This window comes from Rhinolophus ferrumequinum, chromosome 14 (genome assembly GCF_004115265.2).
Source record: "Rhinolophus ferrumequinum isolate MPI-CBG mRhiFer1 chromosome 14, mRhiFer1_v1.p, whole genome shotgun sequence".
Classification (NCBI taxonomy): Eukaryota; Metazoa; Chordata; class Mammalia; order Chiroptera; family Rhinolophidae; genus Rhinolophus; species Rhinolophus ferrumequinum.
Window position 1 is genome coordinate 45,670,365 of NC_046297.1, and position 13,374 is coordinate 45,683,738.

The following is a 13,374-nucleotide window of genomic DNA, read 5'->3' on the forward strand; positions in this document are numbered from 1 at the left end:
TTGAGGGAGGGGGTTATTTTGTGAAGGGTGAAATAATCACCCTTTAACTATTGCATTGTTTTGTACACCTGAAACTAATAAAAAATATTTAAGCGAAAACTAGAAAACTGTTCTGTCAGATTAATTTATTTTGAAGTTTCAGGATTTTCTAAAGTTATATCTTCTGTAAAGCAAAGGACACAAACCAGGGAGGAAAAAAAGGTAACTCTATTTTTACAAAATGTCTACAATCCTCTAATCTACCAATGCATGCTTGACTCTTCTGAGACATAAAGCAATCTTATTGACCACTTAGAGGTATAAGGCATTGAACTTGGGCAAAAAGTCCTTAAAATCTATTTTTTATCCCATCCTTTGCTTCCTGCCGGAAACACTCTTAAAACACTGTAGAAAGTTATATTCTATACTTACCTCACTGACAAAAATGATAGTCTTTAGAACTGCCTTTCTATGGAGTTCTCCGTAGACTGCCTCCCACCTTGTAACTTAAATCCTCACCCTTCCTCTCATGTGTTGCACAACTACTCATCACAGTATCCCTTCTTGCATTGAGTGTCCTTAGCCTTCTCTTTTCTAGATGAAATAAAGGAAACTTACCTTCCTAAGCATCTGACATGTTCTACTGAATTGTGGAAACAGAAATCACTCTCAATCTCTCATCCTTTCTCTTCACTCTCACCTGAGGACCTCATGTCGTATTACTTTGAGAAATCTCGGTCTTCCCACCCCCAAACCTGCAGACCTAAGTACACCTGCACCAGTATTTTCCTCCTTCCCTCTTGTGACAAGAGAGGAAGTACCCCTGTCTTCCCTATCGAAAGGGCAATCCGTCCTCATCGATCTCTACTACCACTACCTGGGTCCAAGCTCCTGTGTCTCTCACCTGGATTACAGCCAAAACCTAAACATCCCATCTCTACTCTTGCCTACTTCACAACAATCCCCCACAGTGGGAAACGCGACGATGGTTTTTAAAACAGAAGTCACACTTTGTCACTTAAACCTATTTAATAATTACACTTAAAATAAACCCAAACTCTTTGCCATAGTTTTCAAAGCCCTGAGTTCCTTCCTAAGATTCCTACCTTACCTTGTCACTCTCCCTATGACCACGGTGCTACAGCTACCGTGTTTCCCCGAAAATAAGACCTAACTGGACAATCAGCTCTAATGTGTCTTTGGAGCAAAAATTAATGTAAAACCCGGTATTATTCTACTATAATATAAGACCGGGTCTAATATAATATGATATAATATAATACCCGGTCTTATTTTAATTTTTGCTCCAAAAGACGCATTACAGCTGATTATCTGGCTAGATCTTATTTTTGGGGAATCACGGTACACTGACTTTATTCACTTAACTGCAACACGTGTACCAGCTTTTCCACATCAGCTATCTCTGATTCTGGGCCTTTCACGCACTGCTCCCATGTGCACGGCTCTTATCCCAATCATAACATGGTTAGCTATCCTTTCGGTCTTAGAAAAGTCTCCTTGACAAATAAACCTTCCAGTAATTACCCTGTGCCCGTTACTATCTCTGCCCCTTGTTTGTTTCTGTTAGAGTGCTTATTACAACATATTCACAAGACTGTAAGCCCGACGAGGGCAGAAACTATGTCCATCAGGTAGTTGTGCCTTATACAGTGCCTGACATAAGCAAATGCTCAACGAATATTTGCTAAATGAATGAGTGAGGAGACAGAAAGGATTAGATTGCAATCTTGGCTCTATGACTTCTTAGTGGTTTGATCTTAAATAAGTCACAAATTCTCTGAGCTTCAACTTTCTCTTCTATACAGAAGGGATAAATGCCTTACATAGGAATGTTAAATGCGACCAAATGAAGATTAACTGGCAATGAATAAAGACCAAGCACGGTATCCGAACTTAATGTTATATATAAACTTAATAAATGTTGGTTTCCTTTCCATCTTTCTATTGTAGCTTAGACAGTGAGAATTCCCTACGCTAATTTCGTATTGAAATTAACAATATATATCTATAGATCTCTACATAGATCTATCTTTATACACATTTGTTGTTGGCATCTACTTTGAAAGACTGATGACATGCATCTGAACAAATAAATTGGTAACCTGTATTATATTTGCAGGATCTAGTCCTCTACCTGAGAAAACAGGAGTAAGTAGTGTATATCTATTATTCACCCCTCCCAAAAATCATGCGGGGGGTGGGGGGGGAGGAGGAGGAGAAAAAGAGGAGAAATAGGAGGGAAAGGTGACCTTAGAAATTGGAGATCATTAACTCAACTTCAGTTCCTAAGTTTAGAACAACCTTCATTTACCTATAAAAACTTGCTGCAAGTACAGGATTAAATACTCATTCTAAAATTCTGAAATAAAAACATTTTCTATTTGCCTAAATCTATATAAATCTCATCTATATTAAATGCGTTTACCTCCTTTTTTACCTTCCATTCTTTAAACTGTAATATCATTCACAAAAGGAAAAAAACATTAAAACCCAATCACAAAAAAACACCTCAGATCAAAAACACAAAAAGATCTCATTGTTCCCTTAATTTCTCGATAAGCTTTAAATTTTCTAACCACAAAAGTCAGCCTTTCCTTTCTAAACATTTTCTTTAACTGCCGTTCACTTTTCAGCCTGACATCACTTTTAAGTTTTCTTGAAAGATTTTACTTTCTAGGAACCTTCTAAATCATTTACCATACATCATTCAAATCTCCTCTATACTCTTCCTGGGACATAGTTATTACTCTGAAAAGGGTCATTTTATACTTTCTACATGAAAACCATCTAGAAGTTTGTGGAATGTGCTGCCTACCTTCATATTCTCCCTAGGATATGGATGTAATTTAGATTCTAAACCCAAGGAAGAGTTTATGTTAAGCAATTAATTCAATTTTACTCAACATATTTTATGTAATCAAGCTTGACTTTTTTAGAAGTAATTGGAATCGGGTTTAATTTTTTTCTCATGTTCCAGTTATTTCTACTACCTTTCTAAAATTGGAATTTCTAGTCTATCCTTAAACTGAAAATTTACAAAATCTACTGAATATTCCATAAAATTCATGGGAAAAGATGTACCAATTAGATATAAAATGCAAGAATGAAAAGAACATTTCAGGCTACCGTAAGATCTAGAATAATACTGTGTATAGCAAAGACATTTAACTATAAAAAGCTGAAAACCAGTTTAAGGAAGAATTTATCACAGGTCAGTCAGTATATGCCAGGAAGAGTTCTTACTGCTACCAAATGCTCTGGAAGCAATTAACCAAAAACTAACCATCTGCAACTATTCAAGGCTATTGTAAAATGATATACAACTATAACAAACATTTTAAATTACATTTTAAGGCTTCGTTTAGGGCAGTGTTTTTCAAACTAAGGATTGTGATCTATTAGTGGATCCAAAAATAATTTTATGAGCTCAAACCAGCAAGCTTTGGAAGAAAGACAGAGTAAGTAAAATAAGGGAGGATAAATAAAAAGACTAGAAAAAATTAAGAGTGCATCACAGGTAGTAACAGTAAGTATTATTTCATAAACTTTACTTTGTTCTGTAGATTGGGAGTAATATAACATGTACTTTAAGGGTGGGTTTGAGTAAAAAACAAACATTAGAAAACACTGATCTGGGAGACAAAAAAGATGGAAAAGAATAAAGCAATGGAGCTATTATAATTACTAAATTATGGCTTGAGAAGTGAGTCAGACTAAAGCTTGTATTGACTAGGAGACAATTTTGGAAACCTTCATACATTTATAAAAGCCAGACATCCTATGCGAATTGTGAAGAAGCACCTTCTCCTCTTATAGTACCTAAAATAATGCCCAGCAACGTTCAGTTGCTCCCACTAGTGTTATTAGTCCTCAAACTTCCAAAACAACCACTACCTTCTATTAACTCTCAAGAACATTCAAAGCAGTTTAAGATAACAGCAGTTTAAGATAATTATAGGTCCTTGAACAACTACTTCTAGAAAACACAAACCGTATTCCATATCACAGTTTAGAGTTTCAAATAAGGCTTTGGTATTCAGAAAAGTAACTTGGAGTGTAATAGTCATGTTATTCCACTAAAATGGTAACATATGAAAGTCACAGTCCACTAAAATGGCCAGATGTAGAGAATAATCATCAAAACAAACAAAGATTTTTTTTAAAAACAAAGATATATGAAATGTTTCAAAAATTCAAGGCATAACTTGGAGCCATTTAAAACTGTAGCTAATGGATAAGAAAGAGTCACTCTGAAGAGTTAGTATTGGAACTGCCTAAATATTGGCCAATCAACCTGCTTTTCTTCATTGGGTGTTAAGAGTTACTCTGAACACTTGTTTGTTTGTTTTTTTTAACAGAGCTTTCTAATTATTTTTGGAGCCACTCAAAAAAAAAAACCACTACTTGATCTATGAGGGACAGTTTCATAAATTACAACTAATATTTATTTTAAAAGGCTCAGGGTAATGGGTATTTGGGGAGAGGAATCCACTAGCATCACAGCCAGTGCCTATTCAAGTTAAACAAACCACACTATTGTTATGGAAGCAAACCCCCATACTATTGTTATAGCTTTTTTTTCTATATAAATACACACATGGATGCAGAGACAGAAGAGGACAAAAACTGCAGCTATAAAGAAAATTTTCCCAGTTGTGGAGTGAAGGGATCCTTCAATCTCTGCACACACATTTTAAGGTTCTGCCTGGCTCACCACCTCCTTTTTTTTTTTTTTTTTTTTGCTGTGGCTTGAGACATCAACCCTTGGCATAATCACTTGCTAGTTTTATAGTTTGGTCCCACATTGTTAGAAAAATAAGTTTCAGTCTTTGCCTACTAACAATTCCCCACTATACACAAATTCCAAAAACAAATCTTTGACAAGCACCTACCAGGAAGTCGGTTCGTGTACAGGTACAAAAGAATGTACCAAGGCAAATTATGGGGTTCACAACCTCTTATTTCTAGAGGCAAAAAGACTTTTAGTTCAAACACTAATGACATAGGTTTTAATGAGAGAAGAGCAAAAGAACTTGTTTATTCATCCATTCTGATCAGACATCACTAAAATTCAATTCTGATTATAGAAGACAAAGCTGAACACTCTTAATCACCCTAAATTAAAGATGCCTCTCACTTTCTTTCCTCTCCTGAGCCATCACACCAAACCTAGAGCAGAACTATATCCACCTTCAGGCGAGAAGAAACAACTTAATAGCTTAGTGACCTCTGCTGTAGACCCAAACCCACAAGATCACAGCCACTTGATGCCACTAACAATCAGAAGTCAGGGGCCAGGTTTCCTGGTCACGCCATTGGCAAGTGCCATGTCAAATGTGGACCAAACCTCTCCTCTCACCACCAAACAAAAATAATCATCATCATCATCATCATCATCATCATCATCATCATCATCAGTCAGGGAGCAATACCTTCTGAACCACACTGAAATACTAGTTCTTGGCTGTCATTAAATTTCAACTGAAGTTCATTACATTCTTAAGTGTAACTTCCCAGGTTTTAAAAGTTACCATCAGATTTAATTCCACAGATAAATGCTATCAAAAGAGTTAATACTTGCTCATGAATTACATGTTGACTGAACTGCATCACCACCACCATTAGTGGAATTAGTGTGTCAAACGACTTTGACTTTTTACACGTAAAATTTAACCACGGAATGGTAATTTCTAATTATTTTCTTCTGAAAAAAATCAAAGCACCACTCCAAAAAGTCAAGGGTAACTGTGTTCTCTGAAACACCACCAATATGTTTACCTGATAAACTAAGAACGGTGTAGTCAGAAGTGGAACTTAAGTCTCTCAAAAAATGAATGTCCTTTCCAATTAATTCCTTAGCTCTTGTTCGGACCCCAATGTATTAAAAGCTTAGTTATCTCAAATAGTCTTCAGCCTTCTCTTAACCTCAAAGGAATATAAATAACGCAATCCACAGATTGGAATAAAGCAACAGTGACAACATCAGCGGACAATGATGGATGAAATGACAAATGAACTAGAAGTCAGGGCAGACATGTATGCCCTAAGACGGAGAAACTGAGGTGGGGCTGGAAACTATTTTCTGGCCTTCTCCCGCGTGTTGCTCCTGGGGAAGGAACAGGATCCTGCACGCCCAGGATCAACAGAGCCTCGGCAGAGATGGGAAGAAAGCAGCGGGCTGCTTTTTCAAGGAGTGGGGAGGATGGGGGTGGGGAGGCCTGATGCAGTGGGAATTTCACTGGGGAGAGAACTTCCTAACCTCGAGAAAGGGTCGGGGATTGGCAGGACCGTCCCAGCAGCGGCGGAGAAGACTTCCCCTTCTTTCTCACACAGTCATACATTCTTATGTATGGCTTGTGCGAGGGGCCCTCGAGCCCAGGTCGGGAAGTCCGCCCGCCACCCCTTTGCTCCACGGGGATCCCCCACCGGCCGGGACACCCAAGACCCTCTTCAACAGCCCGAGGGGCTGGAGGTGGGTGAGCGGACCAAAGCATCTCGGTGCAGGGCCACCCCCTCCGCTGCGTCTACCCCTTGCCGGGTCTTTGTCCCGCCAGCGCCCAGGGTCTCTCTCCGGTTCTCCCGGGGAACCCCTGTCCTGGAGGCCTCGGTCCCCAGGGTCGTCCCAGCTTTGTTTGGTCAGCGGGGCGCGGGGACGCAGACACTTACCGTACACCTCGGCGAGAAAAAGCAAAACCAACGCAGACCTCCACCGCGGAGACTCTTTTGTGCTCCAGCGACGGGCCATAACCACGGCAGATGGAGGGAGCGAGGAGATGGAGGAGGAGGAAAAGGAGGAGGAGGAGCTGGGGCCAGACGCCGCCGCCGCCGCCGCCGCCGCTGCCGCCGCCGCCGCCGCCGCCGAGCCCCCGGCTGCGCCCAGCGCTCTCCGCGGCGGCAGGAGGAGGAGGAGGAGGAGGAGGAGGAGGAGGAGGAGGGGGAGGAGGAGGAGGGGAGGGGCTGCCGCCCGCGCGCGCGCTCTCAGTCCCTCCGTCCCTCCCTCCCTCCCTCCGCCGCTCGCCGGCTCCACTCGGGGATGCGTGCGAGCCCTACGCTGGGCGGCCCTCGGGAAGACAGAGACAGGCGACCAGCGCGCGGGCGCGTGGCGAGGGAGCGGCGGACGCGCGACTCCCACCTCGCACTGCACAGGCTGGCGGGCGCCGCCACCCGCCAGACCGAACGGGAGCCGGCGTCCACGATCATCCGTGCGATCGGCAATCCCCTGGCCCGCCTGCCTTGGTTCCCGCCCCTCGCTCCGCTGGACTTTCCAAGTCAGGGGCCGGTTTCCCCGCGGCGGGAGCCAGAGGAGCAAGGCAGTGCCAATCGATGAGCGAGCGCGCGAACGCGGGCCGCTGGGTTCCCTGGGGCTGGAGAGCGAAGGCCCGCGGGGAAGCTCCGCCGCAGTCCTGGGCCTCCGGGCTGCCCCTGCGCGTGGTGTGAGGGCGAGTTGGGAAGCTGAGGAGGGCTGCGTATGCTGGCAGAGTGGGCGGTTGGAGGCTGGGACCTTGGGAGCTCCGCTTCCCTGCCCTTACATGCCTCCGCTTAATATCGGCACGGAGCTCGGGGTGGGTGGGCGCAGGTTAGGACGGCCGGCCGGGCAGCAGGTCGGTGTGGACGCCTGCTGGGGAGCTCGGGCTGCACACCCGCGATCAAGGTGCCCGGGATAAGTCGAGTAAGGCTGGAGTGCGGAGCTCTTCCAGTCTGGCGTGGAAGCCGCGGGAGGTGATTTGACCTCGCACGGGGGTAGGGGGTTGTTGGAGCTGGGCTGAGATGCTCGGCGGGAGCCGACCTTGAAGGTGGACAAGTTGGGTGGGGGTGGGGGTGGGGGGAGTGCGGGGTTCATTTAACACTCTAATTTCCCTAAACATCTTCCCCATCCCAGCAAGTGTGACCCTTCCTTCTCTCATATTTTCGTAGCACTTTGTAAATAAACACATTTGTAGTGACACTGGCACGCCAGACCTTCCGCCTTGTATTTTTAAAGTGTTTGCCTACAAATCTTATCACCCTTACTGGATTTATCACTGGTTTTTACATGCAGTCTCCCAGCTATTCATTGAAGACCTACGATGCACTATGCTACCCTATGATATAGGTTATCTTTTTAATTCCTAACAACCTTGTGAGAGAAATACTATTATCCACATTTCACAGATAAGAAAATGAGTCTTAGAGAGATTAAATTACCCAAAAGGATATAGCAAGTAAATGATTTAAAACAAATTTTCTCGTTCTAAATTCAAGATTGTTTCCCCTATACCACAGCCTACTTACTCTGTGGCACAATGCTTAGTGTATAGGAGGTAAATGTTAAATTTTAAGACATACTTTTTTGAAAGTACATTTTAAGCTTTCCCTCTGTCCCCTACTGATATGTCCCCTGGGAGATGTTCCTTTTCAGGAAATGGTATAACAAAAGATAAAAAAAATATATATTAACAATACAAAATCCATTAATTAACAAATCTTGTACTAGCCGGAAAACAAACAAAAACCCCAGAACTCTAAAAATGTTTTCCACTCTCTTGATAAAAAGGAGCATCTAACGTCAGTGTTCTTCAATAACCTGCAGTTGTCTCTCCTAGTTTTAGGGTTCTAGACCCTACTTGCTTATTTCTTGAGATCACTTTCTAGAAATGGCACTGCCATGATGGATGTGTTTGGAACATGCCACAAACAAAATGAATGGAGGTTGTGAGCTGCATCTTCCCCTCTCCATTCCCCAAGATGAGAAACGGCAGTGTCTTCATCAATCCCTTGACTGGTACATTCATGCCCCTGCCACCCCTACACTTGCTCATCCACCCAGACCTGTCTTCTGGGACTTAACAAGTTCTCAAACTCTTTGGTCTCAGGGTCCCTTTAAAAACACTTAAAATTTGGGAGGACTCTGAAGAGCTTTTGTTTATATGGGTCATATCTATTGATATTTACTATTTAGAAATTGAAAAATTTTTTTTAAATATTTGTAAACTTATTTACAATAAATGCATTACAACTTAATTATCTTTTCCAAAACTTAGTGAGAAGTGTGACATTGTTTCCATCTTTGTAAATCTCTTTAATGTCTGGCTTAATAGAAGACCACTCGATTCTTATATCAATTCTGCATCCAATCAGTTGTAATAGGTTCTTTTGGTTGAAGTATATGAAGAAAATCCAGACTCACACAGATATATTGGCAAAGGGAAGATTTCCTGTACATCTGTAGGGTGCTCAGATAAAATCTTGAAAATTGTTGATCTAGGAGTCTATTACCTTCAAAACCTAAGTATTTTGTTTCTCATTGGAAGGAATCTAATAAATATCCATTCTGATGTACTAGCCTCAGCAATTCAATGTTCACCAGCCAAGGATATTTATGATTCATGAGGGAACATTTTTATTTATACAAAATCTAATTCTAATGGAATAGCATACATTGGTAAGCAACATGGCACAGATTAGGTATTCAGTATTATCCTTTTGCTTATCTAATCTAACTAGCTGAGTACCAAGATGCCGACTTCTAGGCTAATATATCAAATAACTCAAATATGAGAAAGCACTTAGAAATCTATAAAAACTATATAAAGTGGTTAGTACTGGTAACAGTCCACTGCATTTGGACTGCTGATATAACTTGGCCAGCGTTCTGATCTGTACCCTATAAAGCATAAAGAATGCTCCTGAGACTCATAACGGTTTTTAATCTGGGTGCCTGGATCCACAGATGGACTTCAAGATGAACTCTCAAGCCTCCTGAAATTATATGAAAATTTAGTGCTCCTGTATTTTTCTAGGCAGAAGATTCATTATTTTCAGCAGATTCTTGAAGGGCTGTGTCAATCATTTAAAACAATGTTTAAGAAAAATGAGGCAACTATTTGAATTGCTTCTTAATTTTTTTCCAAATGGTTCTCAAACACATGCATTTGGGAATGGAGAAGGACAAAGATTGTTTCTTCCTTGAAGTATTCTAAAAAGGGCCACAATCCTCCACTATACGGAGACATGCCCTTACATAATCCTTTCATTTTGATTTTAAACTCTCTTTCTCCTTGTTTGGTTATCCTCACATGTAATGGTTTAATTTTTACTGTTGTCACCGATGAAAACTCCTTCCTTCCTGGTGTAGACCCTGCTCAATTTAGCATTTGAGACTCATCAAAAGTGAGGTTAGACTGGGAATTTAAGTCTACGACTGTGAGCATCATTTTTTCCTTAGAAAATTGATGATAGTGGTTTTTCTACTTGGCAAGTTGACAGGCGAAGCTAAATCTTTTAACTTCCCCTAAAAGTAGTACTATGTTTAAAAAAGAAAAACAAACTTGATAAACACATAGAAATAACTAAAAGAGAAAGAATTTTTTTTTAAAGATAGAAGTTAAATAAATGAGATGTCTTTATAAGCAAATTGCAATTTCCTTTAGAATTGAATAATATAGTGTAGCAAATGATATTCGTCAATCTGAGAAACTTCTATCTCAGTTCCCTAGCACACTTATTGTGATTATTATTTATTATGTTCTGTGCTCTGACAGCATACCCAGAATTGTACCAAGTAGACAAAGACATAATCCTGGCTCTATATTAAATAACCCCAACTCACATAGATACAGTTTTGCCTTCATAAACTCAACTTATTAATTGCAAAACCCAACTGTAGAGCATGAATGAATTTGTAGTACTAATAACAGCTATGTCTTGTACACATATGAAACATTTGCACGTTCCAAGAAAGGAGGGAAGAGGGAATTAACTACATACATTGGTATTTAAAAAGAGATACTCTGAGTGTCTTTGTTGTTGTTTATTTGCTGAGTTTCAAAATGTACATAATTGTGATATCTAAGTTCTTCCTGTGATTGATTGAGGATATGAACTGGAAATGCTTGTAAGATGGAATCTTATATGAGCCCATCAGAAGGGAATTTGGCAACTGCGATGGCATCTCAATGGTTATTTGTAGAGAAATATTGCTAATTTCAGGCATATATAACTTATTTGTTTGCACTCTGCCCAAGTCCAAACAGATTTGAAGTTCTCCAGTATGTTTGGCAATATAGCAGACAGTAGTTGTTAAAAGTATAGGTCTTAAGATTCTAACAGAGCTGAGTTTGACCTACGTTTAATTACCTTGGTGTCATGCAGGGTCTCTGGTCCCACTCCTCACATAAGAACGCAGGATATGGTGAGGCCAAAAGGGAACACCCACGGAGCCATAGATGGGGGAGTCATACCACTATATTCTCACTGGTGGCATCCGCCTCTCTGCAATCCGCTCTTGCTAGCTCAGCCACCATCTTCTTGTTAGCCCTCCATTTTCCTGCTAGCGTAGCCACAGCAGTTATATTAATGGCCAATGGCTCACTGGTTACAGCTGACTGCCAACTAGCCACAGCTGATGGCCACCCAATCACAGTGGATGGCCATTTACTACCTGAGCCAGAACCTGTCCACATGAGGCCGAGAGCCTGGAAACTGCACTCCTGGCTCTGTCCCCACACTTGGTCAAATAAATAGATTAATGTTTTTTTGCCTCATATTTATTTCCACCCACAAAATGGGAAAAAACGGGGTTCTCATTAAATTATCTATGTGCCTTAAATGAGATAGTAACTGCTAATATATATTGAGTACTTACAGTATTACACATTTAATCCGTAAATAATCCTATGATGTCAATTCTATTATTATCCCCACCTTTCAAGTGAACAAACAGAGGTTCAGTAATTTTCTCAAGATCACTGATAGTAAATGGTCAGCATTTATACTCAGTCAGTCTGACGCAAAACATGCACTCTTAATCGTTCTGCCATGTTGTATGTAAATCACTTAATACAATGCCAGGCACTTAGTAGTTATTAAATACATAAATGACATAAACAAAGCAGCTCTTATTCTCTAAGATCATGTACTTTAAAATAAAAAATACACAGATATTTTCTGTCTTCCTTTTATTTCCTGGAAATAACTGATATTATCTTGAATTTGTTTTGTTAGACATAAACCTCTTTAAATTTAAAAAAAAAAACAAAAACAAAAAAACAGTCTTTTTATGAAGTTTTGTTTTCTTGAATTTTGGAAAACATCAAGTGAGTATCGGTTAGATAAAGCATAAGTCTGGCTTTTTTCTGCTTGTACCAATGACCTTGTAGTCATTACTTATAGTTTCCTTTGAAGATCAGAGAACTTAAGTTGCTTATTGCCCTAATCACCAGAAAAGATCTATGACAGATTTTTCTGATCCCAAAGAATACATCAAATCATACTATGAAACTGCTCAGTTATCAGACCATGACAACAGAGGTCATTTCTGCTAAAGAATAGATTACTCCAGCTTCATCATGAAAAGAATATTCTCCTTGGAAATACCCAGGTGGGTTTGCATTTTAAATATGTACCAGCTGTGATGGAGAAAAAACAGTGGAATCCTTTCGATTCCTGCAGTCCACTGCTTCACTTGCACAGCAGGGAATGTGAAAGAAATGGTGTCAAAGCATTTCAATATAAAAATTTTATTCTCATACTCAGTAAAGTGAACTAAGTAACTGAAAAAAAGTTAAGCACTTCAAAACTTTATGTTGGTTGGTTCTAGTCACCAGGGTACTTAACCCTAGTCACCACAACGTTTTTCATGTGATTACTAGCTCTGCTTAAGTACAGACTTAATGAAAACCCCAATTTATAAATACCCATATATACAAAATTTTATAAAATACTTTTAGCGCTTTATGACATAAGGGCAATTAAAGGCAATTAGTCGGTAGAGACCTAGCTACTATATGGAGGCTGTTTCACTTGGTCCATGAACAAGAAAAAGGGCACAGTCCCAGAGCAGCTGTGCTGACTGTGCTCTTTCCGGATCCGATTCTCAGCAGCTCTAACTTTCAGTACTCCAGGGACCAGGATATATGGGAATTAAACTTCTCAGGACATATTGCCCTTTTTTGTCATTGCCTCACACTGGCAGAGCAGAGAGTCAGGCTGCCTGCCATGCACACTTACTCTTTCCTACTCCTTTCCCTTTTCAGGTGATGATGTCTCCCAAGAAGTCTGTTCTCAGTGTTGTCCACCCTCATCAGAAACGTTGACCTTTTTCTCCAACAGACTTCTAGGACAGGTTTCAGACTTGTTCTGTTAAGCCTCTTTATGGGCACCCCTAATTCACTCAGAAAAAGTATGTTAAGAATTGAAAACTGAACCAATCTCTGAAGATGGGAGAAATATTCTGAATTCACTAATCCCATCTGTCATGCAGGGACTCTGGTCCCGCTCCCTGTATAAGAACACAGGATATGGTAAGGCCATAAAGGAACAATAGCGGAGCCATAGATAGGGGAGTCATACCACTATATTCTTGATGGTGGCTGGTCAAGACACAAAAGCAAACAT

The 13,374-nt window shown here is 40.6% G+C and overlaps 1 protein-coding gene across 2 annotated transcripts in view; it reads right to left on the minus strand.

Moving 5' to 3' along the window:
• The window catches only part of LRP12 (LDL receptor related protein 12), a 67,613-nt gene extending 60,733 nt beyond the window's left edge, over positions 1-6,880 (minus strand). For both annotated transcript variants that reach the window (XM_033126675.1, XM_033126674.1), the window contains exon 1: positions 6,667-6,880. In XM_033126675.1, coding sequence (XP_032982566.1) covers positions 6,667-6,745 — 79 coding nt within the window. In that variant the 5' untranslated portion in view covers positions 6,746-6,880. The remainder of the gene's footprint in view (positions 1-6,666) is intronic.
• Positions 6,881-13,374: the final 6,494 nt, after the last annotated feature.